Genomic DNA, 20,496 nt, shown 5'->3' with positions numbered 1-20,496 from the left:
GATTTTGGAGGGAACAGTTAAAGCTTGTTTTAGTTGTATCTTGCCCCAGCTGAGTAGAGAAAATGAGTTTGGAAGAAGATGGAGATGAACTTCAAGATCTGATGCCTAAAATAATGGAGGACCTCAAGATCTTCGAGGGCAGAGTAGTGTTTAATAAGAATGAAGAGAATTACGCACAGAAGGCGCTTGAAGATTTGATTGAGGCGACGAAGGACAGACCAGATCTGCTTCTGAATTGGATTGATGAGATATTTGAATGTATGTATAAAATCTTGAAAAACCAGAATTTTAATGAGAGAACAAGGTTTCTTGCGACGGAAATTGTGGCGCAAATTTTCTCGAATTTTAGGGAACCAGAAGCAGTGCCTTACCATACTGGAAGGTTTATTTCTCAAATATTTTCTATGCTTAAGGCCATTGATGATTACCCAGCATGGGATGAGAAAAAGTTGGAAAAGAACTGGAGTTTACATTTTCAGGGAAAAAAGAGGTTGGCTCGATTTGCACCTGCCATGGGTGGCCAATTTCTTCTGAAGAAATTCAGTGCAATGTTTGAATCACACTACAATTCTGATGAATGGCAAAGTCGCCATGCTGCTGTTGTATCCAATGTCATTATCGCCTGTGCTTGCTCTAAGGTATCAGGGTCGAGTCAACCGTCTCTTCCAATTTCACATATGCATCGTGTTCATCTTCTGATTCAAAATATTTAAGTTTCTTCAAAATCTCGAAGTGTGTTCTTTTTGGTTAGAATGTGCTGTTTCACCTGTAATCATTCATTGAATACTAATTTTCCTTACCAACTACCAAGTATTAGAAATGATTTTTCTTACTCTCTAATGTTACAGGAATTAATAAACAAGTTGGATCTTGTGGTAGAACCAGCCATGAAAGCTGTTGAAGACGCCCACTTCCATGTACGTTGGGCGGCCTTGAATGCAATTGAGGAGTTTTCCAAGAAATTGAACCCTGGATTTCAGCATCAGTATTATAATCAAGTGCTTCCTCCTCTAATAAAGGCCTCAAATTATTTCCAGAATCCCCGCATTCAGGTACATGGTTTGTCACTCCCATTTACATCTGTTAGCCCCATTATACAAGTTCCTTTGTGAGGCAGAAAAAAATAACTTGAATGGGCAAGCTGTAAGGGCAGGATATCCTTTTTTTTATTATTATCTTTTCATTGTCCATTTAATTCTATACAACAGTAGGACCTTCCAAAAATAATTCCTAATATTTCGGATCAATAATCATATTGAAAACTTCTGATAGCTTTTCTTTTTTCTCCGGATTCTAATTTCTAGGAGAACTGGCAGAGGTATTTAGTGTGGATTTGGTTGTTTACCAATGTCAAAATTATCTTCATTTCAGGTATACATATTAGAAAAATATTGGCCAAAATAAATTAGAAATGTCAGGCAAAATAGTGTTTCAACAAAAATAAAGATTTTCACTAGCTATAAATTTTAGCTAGATACCCTGTCTCATCAATTGTATATTGTCAATTGCTTTCTAACAAGGCGCACTGTTTATGGAAATGGTCCAACACGAGCATATAATGCTGAAACATTTTACATATATGCTTCTTTTTCAACTCAGCCACATTTCTACTTATTGATGGAATGATTAATAATTTTAGGAGCATCATTGGATGGTATAGAACGTTTAGACAGAACTGGGATTGCACAATCAACTACTGCACAAACAAGTTTTGCCTCTCTTAACATTCAAAGAAGACCTAAACGCATCCCCATCAACTTACAAGAAGCCCTCACATTTAGTTTTTCTTACTGCAAGAATGATATATATTAACCTTGACTTTCTAATTAAAGTTGCATTCACAGTTTTATGAACCCCAAAAATGCCTCTGGTTCCCTTTTCCTCATTTCCCCATTATGCAATGAGACTATGTCAAAATTTGTTTCCATCTACAGACAATATACGGTTTTTATATTTCTGAAATTATTTTCAATTAAACCTGAAGCATACTGATCTGCCAACTCCATTTTACAATATCATCTACTCACCCAAGTATTTTCTTTCAACCTTTGTATTGCCATTTAAGGCTTAATTTACTTGATTTGATCAAATGTGCTGCCTTATATCCTATTCAATTTTACATGTACATGTAACACATACATACCAAATTTTTTGAAAGACGTTTGCATTTTAATTTTTTGTAGTATCATTGCAGTTGCAAGCTGTTAAGGCATTATCTTATTTTGCTCAGCATTGCAATTCAGATCTCTTGACACCTTACATAGATGAAATTGTCAATATGCTGCTTAGGTGCCTACAGGTAATGCCTTACTTATGTGATCCTACTTTTTGCAGTCATTTTTTGCTCACAGTGTCCATGTGCATTTGTGTATCTCATTACTCACGCGTGTAAGTGATTAATGTTTAATGGCTCAATAAAGAGAGGACCACAAGTATTGAATGAGGCAGCTTTAATGGGGTTAGCATCTCTTGCTGCGTCATTAAAGGTACTTAAAGACTTGCTTCTGTTTTCTATGTTAAGCTCGCTTTTTAATATTTACCCTTTGTTTTGCAGGATAGTTTCCAAGAGTATTACGGAACTGTTATGCCTTACATGAAAGTGATAATGATGAAAGCAGCTGAAGGATCTAACTTCACGCTTCTTGCTCAGTCAGTGGATTGCATTACTCTTGTGGGATTGTCTGTTGAGAAGGAGATGATCAATGATTATTTTCAAATGGTAATTATCAGTACTGGAACTTTAAGATACAGCTTTCTAGTAATGTTTTAAGAAGTTATGGATGAAAGTTCCCAGAACACTAGTTAATTACTTGGTGTTGTGTTCTGCCATGCTTAACAGAAGATCTTTGCCTGAATATAAATAAAGTTTGATTCACTAGTCTGCTTCTAAAATAATTAAACTTTAGGAGTATGTAGACTTATCCCAGCTTTCTCCAAAGAACTGCAATTTTTTTCTTAGTCTAAGATCGAATTCTTGTGCTTAAGAATCTAAGTTGAAAACTTCAATCCTTTGTATTTTTCTCCCTATAAATTTAGTGTTATTTATGTGACTTGAATTTTAAATATGTTTTTCATGAACCCGAATTGTAATGTGACCTGAAAGTTTTGCATTGTGACTCGATTGGAATAAGAATGACTCGTTGGGGTGTAAGGGCAACACCGCTCGATATGGATAAGTATAATTGTATTTTTTGCCTATTGCAATAGAATCCTGAAAAATTCAAGAAACAAAATGGGGGTTTGGGGTTGGGGTTTGGAGTTCTGAATAATTGTATCTTATTTTTTCTCTGTAATAAATCTTGTGTCCATTCTTCTTCTTTTCTCTTTATTGTGAGATTATGCGATTTAAATTTGTGTGCTTGATTTAACATTTAGAAATGCCCGGTTTCCATTTTCTTCTCACGTTAAGTAGACATTGGTCATTGAAGCCCATTTAGTCAGAATTATTGAAAGGATTAATGTTCACCTAGTTCAATAGGTGCTATAATTAGAGGCAGTTGGATTCATTATGTTCTACAATTGTCATTAATTCTACTGTTGAATATGAAACTTTATTAACTATTTCTTTTCTTATTCAAGGTTTTGCAATTGCTTATCTCCTCGAAAGCATCTAAAATAGGGACAGGACATCCAATGAGAAATCAACTGTTAAAAGTATGTTAATAGTATTTGGTTTTTCAATTTCTATCAAAAACTGAATCAGCATTTTTCCTTAGTACCTTAGTTTTCTATGAAACTTGTAATTATATTACAGGCATGGGGCAGCTTATGTAAATGCTTAGGCCAAGACTTCCAACCTTACCTGGGTGTTGCCATTCCTCTGTTGCTTCAATCTGCTCAACTTGCGTCACATGTCACTTCACTAAAAGTTTCTGAAAGTAAACATTCATTTGAAAGGTGAGCCTTCATATTAAGAAAGGTTCTACTACTTTTTCTCTTGTGTTGCTTATACGACTTAAGAATTCAGATTATTCATTGAAATACACACTAAAATAAGCTTTAAACACTTCTTTTTCTTATTATAGATTAGGTGTCTTTCTTGTCTTCTTCTATCACTTTAGCACAAAGAAAGTTATATTCATGCAGACAGCAAATTTGAGTGTCTCAAATAAGCAAGTGGTGAATTATTATCTGTGAGATTTTTGCAGGTCCACTAAGAAAATTTTCTATTTATTTGTAGAGAACGATAGCCATATGTTTGTAAAAAATCAAATATCTACATCAGTTTCAAATGCAGAGTTTTTAGTGAGTTTCAAAATCTTATCAGAGTTTCTGATGGTAGATAATTGGAGGAATTTTAAATTAATGAATTTTTCCGTATATCCTTGTTTTCATATTAATGTAAGCTATCATATCAAATGAAAAATTTTATTTTGGTGCATACTAGTGTTCTACCGCAGACTCATGAGGGCAAAGATTCCCATGTAAAAATAAATACTACTTTGACATTTTCTGATTAGATATCTTTATACTGCAGCATTGTCACTCTTCAAGATCAAATAAGTGAGATCAAATCAGAGGTCTTGGAGGAGAAAGCCACAGCTTGTAAAGTGTTGTGTATCTGTGCTGATGAGTTGAAGGAAGGCTTCAATTTATGGACTGATGAGGTTCTTTATGAAATAATCTTGCAGCATTTTATAGTCATTCCTAGGCTTCCATGAACAAATGTGAAAGTGACTCGAGAGTGACTATTCTGTGCAGGCTGCTCAGACCTTAGTTCCACTTATCAATTACGATATCCATGAAGAACTTAGAACCATTTCTATTTCAGGTACTTAGAACAATTTTCTGTTTCAGGGATTCATGTTTTTTATATTTTATTATGATTTTCTTGTATTCCTCAGTAGCTTTCCTTAATCATCACTAATCTATGCCTTTGTGCTTTATCTTCAGCTATGCCAGTAATATTGAAATCATCTAAAGCAGCAATGGAGAAAGAGTGCACTGAGGGGTCTGACGATTCATCTTTCAAGAAACTGTCTTCTTACATTACACCAGCTTTAGTAGAAGCTCTAAATAAGGTAATTGTATGGTCAATAATTATTGAACATTATTAGTCGTTTAGAAATCTCACTTTAAGCTTATTATCTGGATAATGACCAATTTTTAATTGCTGTTGGTTTGTAGGAAAAGTTAACAGAAATTCAAGTAAGAATTTTAGAGTCGCTGAACGAATGTATGGAGGTTTGTAGCATTCCTTTTTTTTTTTTCCATTTGTCTATTTTTGTCTATTTAGTACTTGTTTTAGAACTTCTTTTTCTTAAACTTTTGGCACGGTGGTGACGTTGGATCTTACAATTGGTATCAGAACCGAGGTCAGTTCAGTAGACCAGCATTCTGCCTAAATCCATTTGGCCCATAGCGTTTGGGTTGCTTTCAACTCCTTATAGCTTAGCGGCCTAAGCGCCATGGTTCAAAGGGATCTAGGAAGATGCTGGCCCACTGAGTTATCCCCACTTAGTACTAACAATCCCTCAAGGATTGGAATCCATTACCTTAGCTCAAATGCCAATTGTACGATTATGATCGTGTTCAAAGCTTAAACTGTTAGCAAAGGCGCAATTCTAACTACTTAAAGCATAGCAACCCAAGTGCAATGGGACAAAGAGATTTAGGTAGTATGTTGGTATAAAACTATCTCTACTCGGTGCTAACAATAAGTTTTCTGGATTTTAGTGTCAAAAAATGTTAGTAATGGCAGTGTCCACTATTCATTAGATGTGCTCACTCAAGTTGAGGCTTAAACTTTAGGTTGTGTTTGGTAGGATTTCATGGAAAGGAATGAAATTTAATAAAAGATGTGATTTAATGAAAAATGTAATTGAATGGAGTGTATTGTCATTCTATTTCCAAGTTTGATTGCAAAAAATGAAAATTAATGTAACGCAATGCAATTATTTCATTCTTATATTTTGTTTATTAGGTGGTGATTATATTGGCAGTACGTAGAAGAAAGTGGTGGACTGGTGGAGGTGGTTGTGGTGTTGGTGGGGGTAAGTATGGTGGTAGAAGCAGAAATTAGTAACAAAATGCACAAAACTAATCATGATTACAAATAATGTTGCATGTAATGGGCATTACAGTAGTCAAAGCAATGATGATTACATTATGTAAGGTCAGATTTTTTTTTCCTGCAAGCAAACAAAGTAATGAGACATAATGTACTTAAGATTACACTAAACAATGGCTTATTGCTTTGTGTTGGATATGTGATCTCTCTGATTCAGGTATTCAACATCCCAAAACTAATTATAAAAAATAAAAAGAATCAATTCTAATGTCTCCTCCATTTCCAAACCCCTTAGTGGATTATACAAGCAATCTTATCTGAAATAGCTATTTTGTATGAATATTCTGTTTCTTACATGCTTCTCCTTTTATGCCTTATGATGTGGATACGTTTTAATCTAACAAATAATGCGGTTTCAATTTATTATGAAGTTTCTGTAGCCATTCCAAGGTTATGCAGAAACCATTCGCTTCTATGAATAGTTTCTTCTCTCGCAGATCTCTGGACCTACCCTGAACACAGAACAGACCAACTACTTCTTGCATATAATAATGGAGATTATCAAAACTTGTTCAGCCCTTCTAGGAAGCCAAGTGGAAAATGAGCAAACAGAAAAAATTCATAACAAAGTCTGTATTTTATAATCTCCATTGAATAATAGCTGTGCTAATTTTTGCTACTCATTTATATTAGGACGTTTAACTTTGCCTTCCTTTTTACCATAGGCTTTTGGTTGCTTGACCACTTTCACTAAAGCATATAAGACTTCCTTGTCACAATTCTTTGACCAGCTCTTATCATGCATGGCATATATGTGGGTAAGTTTCTTCCTTGATTACCCTTTGTATTATTGCTATTGCATTAGAAAGCAAGATCTGCAGCCCTTAAATTTGAACAATTATAATAGGATCCTCACACAGATGCGGGTTGTGAATGATTCAAATGGTTGAATGATATACAAAACGCGTTCTTTGGCTGTAGGAGAACGATAGAAAAGCAGAAGAGAGAAGAACTGCCTTGCATATTTTCAGTGATGTTGCAGAGAAATGCCAAGAAGAAGCATTGAGGTGAGCACACTCCATTATTTTGATTAATCATGATAGTTTGAATTCATTTTAACTCATTCTGATACAATAGGTACTGTGAGAATAGTCTTCAATTCCTATTTGACGCCTGCTGTGAGAAGAACCCAGAAGTTCAACAGGTGTCTCTCTGACTCAGTATATGGTTTGCCATTGTTGATTCTACAACTTGTAAGCGGTGCAACTCTGACTCCAAACAATAACTATTGCAGACAGTCGCACAGGGAATTGGTGTTAGTGCAGAGTTTGGTGGATCTATATTCAAATCTCATATCAAAGGTAGCATTTTTTTTTTGTCGCATTATCTCCTGTGCATGCTTTATACCTTAAATTCAACATCCTTTTGGCAGAGGCTCTTGCTGGTCTAAATGCTATCATGCGGGATCAAGAGACACTGCATCTAGATTACTTACTAGCCCATGACGCAGCTGTTTCTGCACTTGGAAAAATATGCCTTTGCCATTATGAGAGACTAGATGAAGTTAAGTTACCCTTGTTTTCATCAACATCATAATTTCTGAAGCTAACATTAGCACTCGGCAATCATCCATATTTAATAGCAAGTTCATATTTTTGTCAACTTTCATGGAGTAAACATCTTTGCTCAAGTGATTTGTGAGTCATGTCATCTTACTCTTGCAAGTTCATATTTTTGTCGTCTCCATTCTCAATTATGCTCTTATTTCTTACGTATAACTTTTATTTAACTTAGAGAAAATTTTGTTTATAGTTTTGCTACTGGCTACACTGCTACAGTAATACTACTTCTAGCACAGAAAGCTTCTTAGTAAATCTGTCATATGGGCACCAAAACTTCTGAATAACCTATGATAATACCGCAATTAACAATGATTTAAATTAAATTAAAAACATTGTTTGGAAGGAAGCATAAACTATTATTTTCCTAAGCATTCTGACATATGGCCTTGTCCATTGGAAAACTGCCACCTCTCCTTGACAACAAGTTCATCTGGACCAGCCATTTCAGTCAGGCTGTGGGTGATACTATTAGTGTGGGTAGAATTTATCAAGAAAAGATATCTCTCATCCATAGAATTTGTAAGATTGTAAACTGCATTCATGAAAAGGCCACAATATTAACTGTCTGGACTCTGGACCTCAGGTTAATACTAGGCGTATAGTTTACTCAATCACATAATCCATTAATCTTAAAGTTTAGCAACAAATACTAATGTGTCAAATTTCAATTGGAATACATGATCCTTAGTCCTTGGGACAATTTCATCACCTTGTATCGACTATTTTACTTGTATTTTGCATCATTAATCACAGAATGGTCAGATATCCCTAGTTCTTACAGTGATTTTGTGATGTTACTTGTAATTTATTGAACAGGTGTTTGGTATATGGTTAAGCCATTTGCCAATAGTTAATGATCTAGATGAGGCCAAAGTTGCCCATGATCGGCTTTGTTCGATGGTTGAAAAGTAAGCTGATTGTATACCTTAAATCACTTGTGTAACCATAATGTCAGTTTTCCAGTGATTTTTCGACTTATTTCAGGTTCAAAGAGGAACTTATTAGCAGAAATGATACTCATCTTTCCAAGATCTTTGAAGTCTTTGCAGAGGTATGCTCTCTCTGCCTATCATTTTATTTTTTTCTCTTAAATTTACCTTATCTTACTCCTACACTACAAAGTACAAAGTCGAATCCTTAAGGGTATATAAACTTTTTTTTTGGTCATAACGATGGTGAACTTTATTTATTTATTTTTTCTTGCAGATATTATGGGTTGCTGATGATCTGGCCACAGAAGCAACTTTCAAACAAGTGATTGAACTGTTGAAGCACTTTAAAAGCAAATTACCACCCGATACATGGACATCTATTATATCCTCCCTGATACCCTCTCGAGCAAAGATTTTGCAGCATTTGATGTCATCATAATCTGTTCTTTCTGGTAGATATGACATAGGTCCTCTTCCAATTCGTTTCATCTGAACCGTTAGCTTTTAAGTATATCATGTAAAATGTAAAAAAATAATAATAATAATAATTAGGATATAGAACTTGGGATTCTGCAGGTTAAAAGCAGTATTGCTTCATTAAGATCTGTACATGGTTAGAACCATAGTTGCCAGATTCTCCTAAAACCCCTAGGTTCCGCGACTCAGATCTCACGTTCCAAAATGCGAGACTTTTGTGTCCCAAATCTCTTGAGAATGCATTCTGGTTCTCTAAATCAAGCTATCCCATTTCATTATGTTCAACACAAAATCAAAATGAAGAACAAGATGATCCTATTCATTTTTTTTTTATTTTTTCTTCTCTTTCTTTTTAATAAAATAAGAGTACCTAGGATGTTAGTATACAAAGAAAAAAAATAGAGGAAGAGAAGAAATGAGAATAAAAAAATCAATAAGTAATAACAGTCAGGAAGAAAGAGAAGCTTTCTAGAAAAAGTATCATATCTTTTATATTCTCTCTGTATTATTGTTTTAATATTCATTGGCTAAGGTGATAGTAAATATAGGTTGTTAGTTTCACATACTGCTAAGTCAAATAAGACTCATTAAGTAATTATAATGTGTTCTACATTCCTTTAAATCTTAAATTATAAAGTTTATTAAATGTCAATTAAAAACTCATTCTATTTAAAATACTATTATTTTTTAAAATATAATTGATAAAAAAATTTAATAGTATATTATAAAAAAATTAGATTTTTGAAATTTTTTTTACTAATATTAATATTGTAAAATATATACATCATACAAAATTTAAAAATTATGAAAAAAATATTTTATTGACTGTTTTTAGAGTAGAGATTATATAATTAATTGTAATTTATGTATCATAAATTGAATTGATATAATCACGTATTGCGTATCAATTAAGTCACTCTTTGTGTACCATATATTTGGGCAATTGACCGTACAGGGTCAATTTAAAAAATAATATACCGAAACGGAGTAGAATTTGGGAAAATTACGGGAAGGAGGTGAGAAGACAAAAAAACGTTGATAAAAATAGCGTCCCAACACATAGACGCTATTTAAAATAGCGTAAAAAAAAAAACGCTATTTTGAATAGCGTCCTCACGTAAAAACGCTATTCAAAATAGCTTTTTTACGTGGGGACGCTATTCAAAATAGCGTCCCCACGACAGCACCACGGTCTCGGCCCGAAGCAGAAACATGCACCGTCCCGAAGCAGAAACACGCTAATATGATTAGCGTCCCAAAGGATGAAAACGCTAATATGATTAGTGTCCTAGAGCATGAAAAACGCTAATCATATTAGCGTCCCGAGTACGTCCCAATCAATTTTTATATTTTATTTATTTAATTGATTTTATAAAATATATTAAATTTATAATATTTTGATCGATCATTTAATTATAGTTATTTATTATATTTTATAAAATATATAGATTGATTTTGTTTAAAGTTTATTTTATATTTTAGTAGTAGTAATATTTATTTAATATTATATATTTATGAAATTAATTTAATTTATATATTGTAAATAGAATATAATTGTACGGTTTAAAAAATATTTATATTCAAAAAATTAATTTTATATTTTTGTAAAAAAAAATTTATTAATCATAAAAATATTTCTTAATTTATAGATTAAAAAATATAAATGTATAATATTTGAATATATTAGATTGATAAATTTAAAATTATGTTAGTTATAAACGTTAAAAGTTATTAAAGTATAACTAATATTAATTTTTATTCTTATTATAATTATGGATAATATATTTTCTTCATAGCAATTAATAAATGTAATTACTTAATTAGTTTTAATTACTTTATTATTTTCAAATTAATTAAAAATATATATATAAAATGTTTACTAACATGTCATACGAGCAATTGACTTAAAGCAAGATATAAATTAAGACAAGTATTCATAATTATTATATAAATAAAAATAAATATTTAAATTAGTCATGTGCCACAACCAGGTCTTCGAATATGTCATCTCGGTCGAAGAACTCGATGTTGTCCCCCTTCTTGCTGCTCTTCTGGATCACCTTGTGCATCTTGGGGTTGGCCAGGTTGCCCTTGTTGTTGTCCTGATGATTCCCCCCCTGCAGTATAATGCATAGCACCTTGTTCATGGTGTCCAAATAGACCTGCACCAGATGGAATATGGCCTAAGGCACCAGACTGATATAGTGCATAGTATTGATCTGAACCATATCCGCCAAATTGACTCGAAGCATATTGTGATGGCCCAATGCTAGATGGTCTGCCAAATGGAGCAAATAAGCTACTCATTGGTGTTTGTGGTCACGACTCTCAGTGAAGTCAAATGTGCTTCTGCTTTGCACATGAGAATGATATGTCATCCATGGTGTTGATGGGCCAGGTATTGATGGGGTAAGCATCCAACCAGTATAATGTGGGGGGATAGTTTCTGAATATGGTTGGAATACTGTGGATGGTCTAGGATGAGACGGTGCAGGAGCTAAGGGAATAGGACCAGCCCGATGCCATGCGAAAGGGTGAAATGCGATGTGGGGCATAACATCATCAGGTGGAGAGGATTGACGCATTTGATGTTGACGACGTCGAGGAGGACGTGATTGACGTCGTGCTGGTCTACGTGAGGGCCCAGGTTGGTTGATGGGTTGGTCCTCTTCCAATTCATCATTAAAAGTTGCTGCTTGAGGTGCAGACTGAGGAGGTGGCATTTGGCAAAGCCTACTTTCTTGTTCCAGAGCAATCATCATTTTTCTTAATGTACGCTTAACTTCTGCCACGTTTTGTGTTGATGGATTTTGTAATTTTATCAAACAATCCTCAATTGCGTCCTCCTGTAAAAATAAAAAATATATACATAACGTTACATTTTAGGTTAAAAAATACAAAATTATTATTATAAGTATTTAATAATGAAAAAAATACATGTTGTTAATCATTACCACACAACCAATAGCAGCTCCACTTATTGAGATCCAACGTCTACCAGCTCGACGGTACCACTCCATATATTCAGAATGATGGTGGAGTGGTTGTCCCATTTGTTGCCCTTGAACAATATATTGTTCTCGCCTATTCCAACGATGAATATATGTTGCATGGTGGTGTGCCCAATTACTCTCACTGAGTCGGAGAGTAATATCGTGCAACTCATCTGTTTGCATCGGTGGTGCTGGAATAGGCTGGGCCAAACCAAACTGCCTCATCACTCTGTCAGGTTGGTGCCATTCAATAATATGAAAGCAAATTAATGGCACCACTGTCTTCCAACTGGGACGACCTTGGATACACATGTCTGGCAGCTCATCCAATAATTCCTCACTATATGGTTCCCAAGTGATCTGCAAGTGAATATTAGCAAAACATGAAGTGATTATAAATGTACGGAAAAATATAACATATTATTTTAAGTCATATTATTACATCTTCAGGTCGCATCCGGTCAAGGTTGTACCGAATTTGTGGCAGTACATGAGTTGTTACTTCAGTGATTTGTCGAGCTCTACTCCACCTGTTAGTTGATAAGAAAATTAAAAATATAATACAATAAAAGGCAATTTATTCATTGCTTAATGGATAAAAATATAAATTTAATGACATACCTAGCACCTAGAGGTGCATCATGAGGAGCTGATGGATCCCTTATTGATGGAGAGATTATTTTAAATCTCTCCCAAGCCCAGATCTGCAAAATGAATAGTGGTCCTGAAATCTCCTTTGTTTCAGTAACAGCAACACGGCATAGCTCACGATAAAGGAAGGCTAAGCAAGCTCCACCCCAACTGTATATCGCAGCTTCCCTCAAGTCTTCTAGAAGGGGTAGAAACATCAAGTTGACACGTGAGTTTGTCTTGTCGGGAAATATCGAACTAATGAGTCGTAATATGAATGCTCTTGCATGCCATAATACGGTTAAATCATCAGCTTGATGTGGAATATCTCCAAACTCATCAACTAGCCACGATAATTTTAATGTATGTCCTCGGATCATTTCTAGGGGTGGTCTAGCTCCCAATAATGTCTCACAAACTTACGGCGATCGGCCGTGACATTCGATTCTAAAGACCCATGTATCGGCAAGCGGAAATAATCTCGACATCACGAAGAGTGATTGTTCACTCACCAATTGGCATCATAAACGTATGGGTTTCCGGTCGCCATCGCTCAACAAAGGCACTGATCAGGTGCCAATCAAGAGAAAAAAACCCTAGTCTAGCAATACTAATAAATCCAGAATCGCGAAGATGAGGAACAATTCGGTCATCAATGTCAGTATGTAATATTAGCCCCTGCCTCCTGCATGTAACCACTTCATGCTCAACTGTACCATTCCAAATCCCTTCAGAACGGTGTTGTGGCTGGAGTCGAAGAAGCTCTTTATCAATTGGACCAGGCACAATGTAATCTCTTCTTTCTTGTTGTGTAGTCATACCTATTTAGTATTACAAAATATACATTTTCAATGGATCTTTTGATAGGTAAAACAATGCACATATGTTTCTTGTACATTAATTAATACGAATGGTAACAAAAACATATAATGAAGGAATTAAATTATATAAATAAACATAGTCAATACATTACTTAAAAGTACAATATTGTTGAGTACATCATCAAAACATATAAATATACATGAACAACACATATAAATATTAGAACTAATTAGGTCACCCTGACTATTTGATTCACAGGACATGATCTAATTAGCTCATCATAAAGGTCTTTGTCCAATGTGTAGTTGATTTTAGGTAACATGGGCTTCAACAGAGTATGTTTGTTACTATCACGAATTTTTATACCACTTGACCGACACATTGTCCGCGTAGCGACCCAACTAGCATATTCTTTTGCGAATCCCTTAATTAGCAGTAAATATGATGGGGGTACGGTTAGCTTCTAATTTTTGCCATACGCGGTCAAGTATACCCTTGTCGTAGATACAGCTAAAAGCTGACCTTAAAGCCAAATATCTAGGTTTATCTGTTAATAGCTCTCCTTCCCATATGATTTGTTGAATGAGCCCGTTGACCCTTATCATATGCTTAACAATGCAGAGTAGGTAATTCCCTGTAGTTGAGGGTGTTACTTCCATTGGTAGATTAATCAAATTCTTAATTAGACCATGTACCCTTGCTCTTTGTTGTTGATTGACAATCCTTTTTGGAGTGCGCATTATACGAGCCATTATATTATCTACGACATAAACAAAATGGAGCACAAATAAATATATGAGAATCACATGATAATGCAAACATTATGGGAGATAATGTACTTGATAATAATACATGTTACATTTACACATAAAATTAAAATATAAAAATAAATACATTCCGCAACAATTTATAATAATGATACATATTAACATAATTAACTTATGTTGTTCCTTCGCATGTGACAATTTTTTTTTGTGTGTCCTTGTACATGACATAACGAACAATGATTTACACTCCAATCCATTTCATTCTTCTTCCTTGACGAAATTGGTCGTCCTTTAGACCTTTTCTGGGTTGGGTCAGGTAGAAGAACTGGATAATTATCTGTTGGCCAATCATCAGGATGTCCAAGAGCATGAAACTGCCACTCATAGCACTTAAGTGTTTGCTCCAATGTGTAATAATTTGAAACGTATTGCTCATAATTAATTGACATTGCTTGGCATGCGGCAATCACATGAGACCATGGAATGCATATTTCTTCAAACTTCTTGCATGTGCATTTCCTTTCATCAAGTTTGACCACATGCTTTGTTTCAGATCTTCCCTTCCAAACTTCAAATTCACCACAATCGCGGTTAAAGATTCGGACATTATATGAGTTTCCTTCATTTAAATTGTCAAGTAATATTTGACGACATGCTGGTGTAAATTTGAAGCCCATTTGCAGTTGCTCAAGGAGGGTCGTGCGGCGTGTGTCAAAATAATCAACACACTGGAAAAATATTTTTTCTACTATTGCAGTTATGGGTAAAGCACGGATCCCTTTGAGTATTCCATTAACAGACTCAACAGTATTAGTTGTCATGGAGCCATAACGTTTCCCTCCATCATGAGAACGTGTCCATTTTTCCAAAGGTATCTTTGTAACCCATTCAAATGTATCAGGATGCTCATTCTTGATTGTGTTCATGGCCTCATAAAATTTTTTTTTTCCAATTGTTGTGCTGTAAAAATAAAAAAGCCATGTTATTTGTTGGATACACATGTCAACTTTATATTTAGATTACAGTAACAATAAATAGTCAACTTAGAAAACTAACCTGCCTTTCGGAGAGCTTCTTTCATATTAGTATTCTTAAACTTTGTGTTGTAATTGCTGATGATATGTCTTAAGCAGTATCGATGATGCCCAGCAGGAGGCTGCCACCAATCTTAATTCATTGCCTTTTTTATGGCAATATGTCTATCTGATATAACACATATTCCATTACGATCTGTCACAAACACCCTCAAACAAGACATAAACCAATCCCAGTTTCTTGTATTTTCACTGTCGACTATTGCCCACGCAATTGGGAAAATATGGTTATTACCATCAAGTGTTGTTGCACAAAATAAACATCCTTTGTACTTTCCATATAAAAAAGTTGAGTCTATGAATATAACTGGTCGACAGTTCTTGAATCCTTCTATTGTTTGTTTATATGCCCAAAACATTCTATCGAAAACTCGATAAGCAGGATCTAATATATTATTAACAAAAAAAGGATCATCTTCAATGAAGAACATACTTTCAGGGTTCTGTTTGCACAAAGCAAGCATAAATTATCGCAACCTTCCGTAAGATTCGTCCCAATCACCAAAGATCTTAATAATTGCATCGTGCCTAGCCTTCCAGGTCTTTCGATAACTTGGCATATATCCAATCTTATCTTTTATTTTAGACTGTAACGCTCCTATCTTCACATTGGGTTGTTCACGTACAATGGCGAGAATGAAATCAGATATAAATTTGCTATCTAATTGCTTATGATCTTGTGACAGTGATGGATTAACACATGTATGTGGTCCATTATATCGCGTAATTTTCCATATATCACTTCCTTTCCCTCGTGAGGCACGCAATCTCCACTTACAATTGCTCGTTGTGTCTTTGCACCTGATGGCATATGTTCTACTCTTTGTCTCCTCATTACAAAACTCATGGTGCCTATGTAAATGATATTCTTTGGCAGCTTTTTGGACATCCTCTCTAGATGAGAATATCATTCCTAATTCAAACTCTTTTAATGGATCCCACATTGAACTACACTGTGGTGTTGACCATGGATCAACCGTTAGCAATGAAAAATCTATTTCACTATAAGGCGGAGGAGGGACAAGCGGCATTATTGGGTTTGCAACATGAGTATTATAGTAAAAAGGCAAATCTACTACTAACTCATTATGATGACCACCATCCTCATTCATGTCCCAGTCATCACTATCAATCCATTCTTCATCAGACTCCGCATCATCCTCATCATCATCAGGACAATAATCATTGCTAGCGGATTCAAAATCATCCGTACACTTCAGTGCTTCAGTGTAACAACTATTTGATGGGCCCGCTTCATCAACAACATTTGCAGATGGTCGAAAAATTTCAATATATAATTCAATCGATGACATACCTCCAATTTCATCAATGAAATTAAACATAATATTCACATCGTCATCGTTTGCCAAACCCATGCAATCCCATTTAAACGAGCCATTTTTTTCAATGGGTTGTCTGAATAAGATTTTCGATATAAATTCATGTCCACCTTTAAGATTAATTCCACGGACAATTTTCATTCCTAAAGTACCAAAATCCATACGTTTACCAATAGTAATGACGGTTGATGAACCCCCATAATATTCATAGCCTTCATCATCCATAATGATTTCTCCATCCCAATATAAAGTAGCAAAACTTGGAATTGACATTTCAGATAAAATAAAAATCGCAACAACCATCAGCATAAACGGTCTGGTTGACAATACGTTTTACATTGTACATTACTAATTTTTCTATTTTTTTAATTTTAATTAATAAAATAAATTAATATTTTATTTCTACTAATTATATTTTAATTAAATATGCAATGATTTCGACAAATTTTTATGTTACTCTTGTTTTAATTTTTTAATCATATTTTAATAATATTAATTTTTTTAAATAATTACATATTAATTGTTATTTTGAGTTTCGCCAATTTTTTTATTTTACTATTTTTTATTTCTTTCATATTATCTAAATCATATAATTTTATAATTTATTTTTATTAATTACATTTTAATTAAAATGCTACTTATTTTTTTTTGGCAATTTTTTATATTACTAATTTTTCATTTTTTAATAATATTTTATATAAATTTATATTTTATTTTTATTACATCCTTTTCTATAATATATTATTAACACAATTTTCTATTAATAAAGAAATTATTTTCAACAACATTTTACATTCCTAATTTTTCTATTCTTTTAATTTTAATTAATAAAATAAATTAATATTTTATTTCTAATAATTACATTTTAATTAAAATGCTACTTATTTTTTTTGGCAATTTTTTATATTACTAATGTCTCATTTTTTATTAATATTTTATATAAATTTATATTTTATTTTTATTACATCATTTTCTATAATATATTATGAACTCAATTTTCTATTAATAAAGAAATTATTTTCAACAACATTTTACATTACTAATTTTTCTATTCTTTTAATTTTAATTAACAAAATAAATTAATATTTTATTTCTAATAATTACATTTTAATTAAAATGTTACTTATTTTTTTTGGCAATTTTTTATATTACTAATTTCTCATTTTTTATTAATATTTTATATAAATTTATATTTTATTTTTATTACATCCTTTTCTATAATATATTATGAACTCAATTTTCTATTAATAAAGAAATTATTTTCAACAACATTTTACATTACTAATTTTTCTATTCTTTTAATTTTAATTAACAAAATAAATTAATATTTTATTTCTAATAATTACATTTTAATTAAAATGTTACTTATTTTTTTTGGCAATTTTTTATATTACTAATTTCTAATTTTTTATTAATATTTTATATAAATTTATATTTTTTTATTACATCATTTTCTATAATATATTATGAACTCAATTTTCTATTAATTTTTCCCTTTTTTCTATAGCTTTTACTAATTTTTAAAAACTTAAACTATTATTTTATTTTATACTAATATTCTCTGTTCAACTTATTAAACTATTATATTATGAGATACAAAAATTATATGACTTAATATAAAATTTATTTTGTAACATAATTTACATTTATAATTTTTATTTTCTCTTTCCTAATATTTTCTTAATACTACAAATTTATATTATACACTAAAAATATAATTTTTTGTATTATTTTTCCCAATAACTTATACTCATTTTATCAGTATTATGCTATTACTATATATATATCAACTTGCTCACAAACATACCAACATGCATGCATAAAAAAATATATATATATTATTTTCAGCATAATAATTACATTAACAGTCAAGCATTTTATATATTGCATGTTAAAACTTGTAACGAAAATTTATTTCTTAAGGAATATTACATTATTTTCACAATAATAAACATTATTATCACCTAAGCATTTCATATATTACATGTTAAAAATTATTAAACAGTCAAAATACATACCTTAATATAATTTTTTTTCAAATTTCTTCTTTCTTTCTTTGTGATCTACCACTGCAACTGCACCTGTCTCTTCTCCTTCTTGCTCCACCCGAGCTGCTCCACCAAAATGAGACAATGGATGAGGGAATGAACGAGCGAGGGAGACAATGGACGAGGAATGAACGAGAGCGAGGGCTTGAGGGCGAAATGAAAGCCGTAAATGAGAGCACAGGGATGAAGGAACGAAAGCGTGAAAAACACAAGATTATACCATTGAATTCAAAAATTTTTACCTAGGGTCACATGCACCATGCAAGATTTATTTTTATCTATTTGATTTCAATGATAAACAACATATTAAAACTCTTTTAATATGTTTTTGGATCTGTATTTGCCATTTAAGATTTTAAAATTAATCAGATTAATTTTAGAACCCTAGATTAAATCAAGAACGATTACACTAACCTCTTGATGTGCTGCAGCGTGTCTGCGCCTTTGAGATTTGTCTTCAGGACACCAAATGTTGTCCCTCTAGCTTGTCCACACCAAGAACACCTATGGCAGCCCTTGAACAGCTTCTAAAGCCTTTTCTATTAATTAGAAATTCAATTTCTGCCTTTTAAGAGATTAAAGATGTAAACAGGACACTAGAAACAATTTCTAGCGTTCTTAATTCAAGAGATTGATGGCTAATCTCTTTGAATTGATGAGAGATGAAGAGAAATAGCTGGAGAGGCTCAAAGTGGCGTGACATATGAGAGGAGAGGCTGCTGGTTGTGTTTTCTTTTCATAACCCCACTTAAATAGCTAGGTTAACACATTAAACCCTAGCCACATGTCACCTTTTGATTAGCTCTAGGTTTAAGTGACCCAATCACATTGTGCCAAGTGTCAAACCTATATTTAATCTTGATTTTAATCATCTTACATGATTAAAATTATTTGGCAAGCTTATGTGTTATGCCATGTGTCACCATCTCATGGTGCCACGTGTCACACTGCAACATGACCAAAATGCCCCTGTGTCTTAATTTTGAGTTCTTAACCCAAAATAATTATTTTCTTCTTCTAATTAATTTATATCAAATATAAATTAATTAATTAATCTCTATTAATTAATTTCTCATCAATTAAATTCATATTTAAACACTTTAAATATAAATTTAATTTATACTACACATCCAATAATCTAGATTTGGTTTCAAGTCATGCTAGGGACTTTGCAATTTTATTGCAAACCAAATCTATTTAATTAATCAATTAAACTCTTTAATTAATTAATTAAATCATATTTAAATAGGTGATAACTTGTGTATGTGTGTGACTTACTAGGCTCATCACTAATTGGCAATGAGACATGATATCAACTCTTAATATCATCAGAACTCTTTCTTACCATAAATGATTTCTCTAAATCATTTTATGAACCTCATAGACCATGGTTAACACCTAGCATAGCATGCCATGGCCACCCAATTAGTAATAAGATTTACCTTAAATGAACCTATAATCATATGTTACCATGCACTAGAATCTCTCTGTTACAAAATCCCAACTCAATTTGAGTCATGGTTTATGTCAAACTCCATTTGCTATGAATATTATGTTCTCTTTTAATTTCAGTTCTTGATTAAAAGATTTTTTCTCATCAGAAACTCTTTTCTGAATAAATCTATCTGTCCTGGCCAGGAACTTGAAACATCAAGAACAATTAAATGAACATAGGATTTTATCTCCATTTACTTAGAGGAACAGATTCCTTCTTGATCAACACCTACCTCCATATATAACTAGCAGGAGCCAACACATGCC

General features: G+C 32.8%; 3 protein-coding genes across 4 annotated transcripts; 1 reads left to right on the top strand and 2 right to left on the bottom strand.

The window, feature by feature from the left end:
- LOC110671018 (uncharacterized) lies at positions 1 to 9,363 on the top strand. 2 transcript variants are annotated; one of them, XM_058150356.1, is made up of 20 exons: positions 1 to 638; positions 849 to 1,052; positions 2,195 to 2,299; positions 2,421 to 2,486; positions 2,555 to 2,719; positions 3,580 to 3,654; positions 3,755 to 3,897; positions 4,478 to 4,607; positions 4,702 to 4,771; positions 4,894 to 5,021; positions 5,128 to 5,184; positions 6,508 to 6,639; positions 6,736 to 6,828; positions 6,992 to 7,077; positions 7,148 to 7,214; positions 7,305 to 7,371; positions 7,443 to 7,573; positions 8,449 to 8,540; positions 8,617 to 8,683; positions 8,839 to 9,363. In XM_058150356.1, exons 1-20 carry the CDS (start codon positions 63 to 65, stop codon positions 9,001 to 9,003), a joined length of 2,619 nt encoding a protein of 872 aa, XP_058006339.1. In that variant the 5' UTR covers positions 1 to 62; the 3' UTR covers positions 9,004 to 9,363. The 2 variants fall into 2 exon arrangements, with proteins under 2 accessions (XP_058006339.1, XP_058006340.1); XM_058150357.1 differs by lacking the exon at positions 6,508 to 6,639.
- Positions 9,364 to 11,344: 1,981 nt separating this feature from the next.
- Positions 11,345 to 13,044, bottom strand: LOC131181426 (serine/threonine-protein phosphatase 7 long form homolog). Its single transcript, XM_058149490.1, has 4 exons — positions 12,656 to 13,044; positions 12,477 to 12,564; positions 11,996 to 12,394; positions 11,345 to 11,887 (listed from the first exon to the last, which is right to left on the bottom strand). Exons 1-4 carry the CDS (start codon positions 13,042 to 13,044, stop codon positions 11,345 to 11,347), a joined length of 1,419 nt encoding a protein of 472 aa, XP_058005473.1.
- A 2,770-nt stretch (positions 13,045 to 15,814) lies between these two features.
- On the bottom strand, positions 15,815 to 16,996 carry LOC131181425 (uncharacterized). The gene has a single exon (XM_058149489.1). The coding sequence runs from the start codon at positions 16,994 to 16,996 to the stop codon at positions 15,815 to 15,817; it is 1,182 nt and encodes a 393-aa protein (XP_058005472.1).
- Positions 16,997 to 20,496: the final 3,500 nt, after the last annotated feature.

The sequence above is a fragment of the Hevea brasiliensis genome, chromosome 7 (genome assembly GCF_030052815.1).
Source record: "Hevea brasiliensis isolate MT/VB/25A 57/8 chromosome 7, ASM3005281v1, whole genome shotgun sequence".
NCBI classification, from domain to species: Eukaryota; Viridiplantae; Streptophyta; class Magnoliopsida; order Malpighiales; family Euphorbiaceae; genus Hevea; species Hevea brasiliensis.
This window is presented reverse-complemented; position numbering and strand designations above follow the sequence as displayed.

What these genes read in the sequence shown, in the direction of transcription:
- LOC131181425 (XM_058149489.1), bottom strand. Translation starts at nt 16,996, where the DNA reads ATGCTGATGGTTGTTGCGATTTTTATTTTATCTGAAATGTCAATTCCA.
- LOC110671018 (XM_058150356.1), top strand. Translation starts at nt 63, where the DNA reads ATGAGTTTGGAAGAAGATGGAGATGAACTTCAAGATCTGATGCCTAAA. An exon ending in TCGCCTGTGCTTGCTCTAAG is followed by an intron (nt 639 to 848) that starts GTATCAGGGTCG and finishes CTAATGTTACAG; the next exon opens with GAATTAATAAACAAGTTGGA. An exon ending in TGCCAAGAAGAAGCATTGAG is followed by an intron (nt 7,078 to 7,147) that starts GTGAGCACACTC and finishes CTGATACAATAG; the next exon opens with GTACTGTGAGAATAGTCTTC.
- LOC131181426 (XM_058149490.1), bottom strand. Translation starts at nt 13,044, where the DNA reads ATGATCCGAGGACATACATTAAAATTATCGTGGCTAGTTGATGAGTTT. An exon ending in GATGCACCTCTAGGTGCTAG is followed by an intron (nt 12,565 to 12,655) that starts GTATGTCATTAA and finishes ATCAACTAACAG; the next exon opens with GTGGAGTAGAGCTCGACAAA. An exon ending in ACCGGATGCGACCTGAAGAT is followed by an intron (nt 12,395 to 12,476) that starts GTAATAATATGA and finishes ATTCACTTGCAG; the next exon opens with ATCACTTGGGAACCATATAG.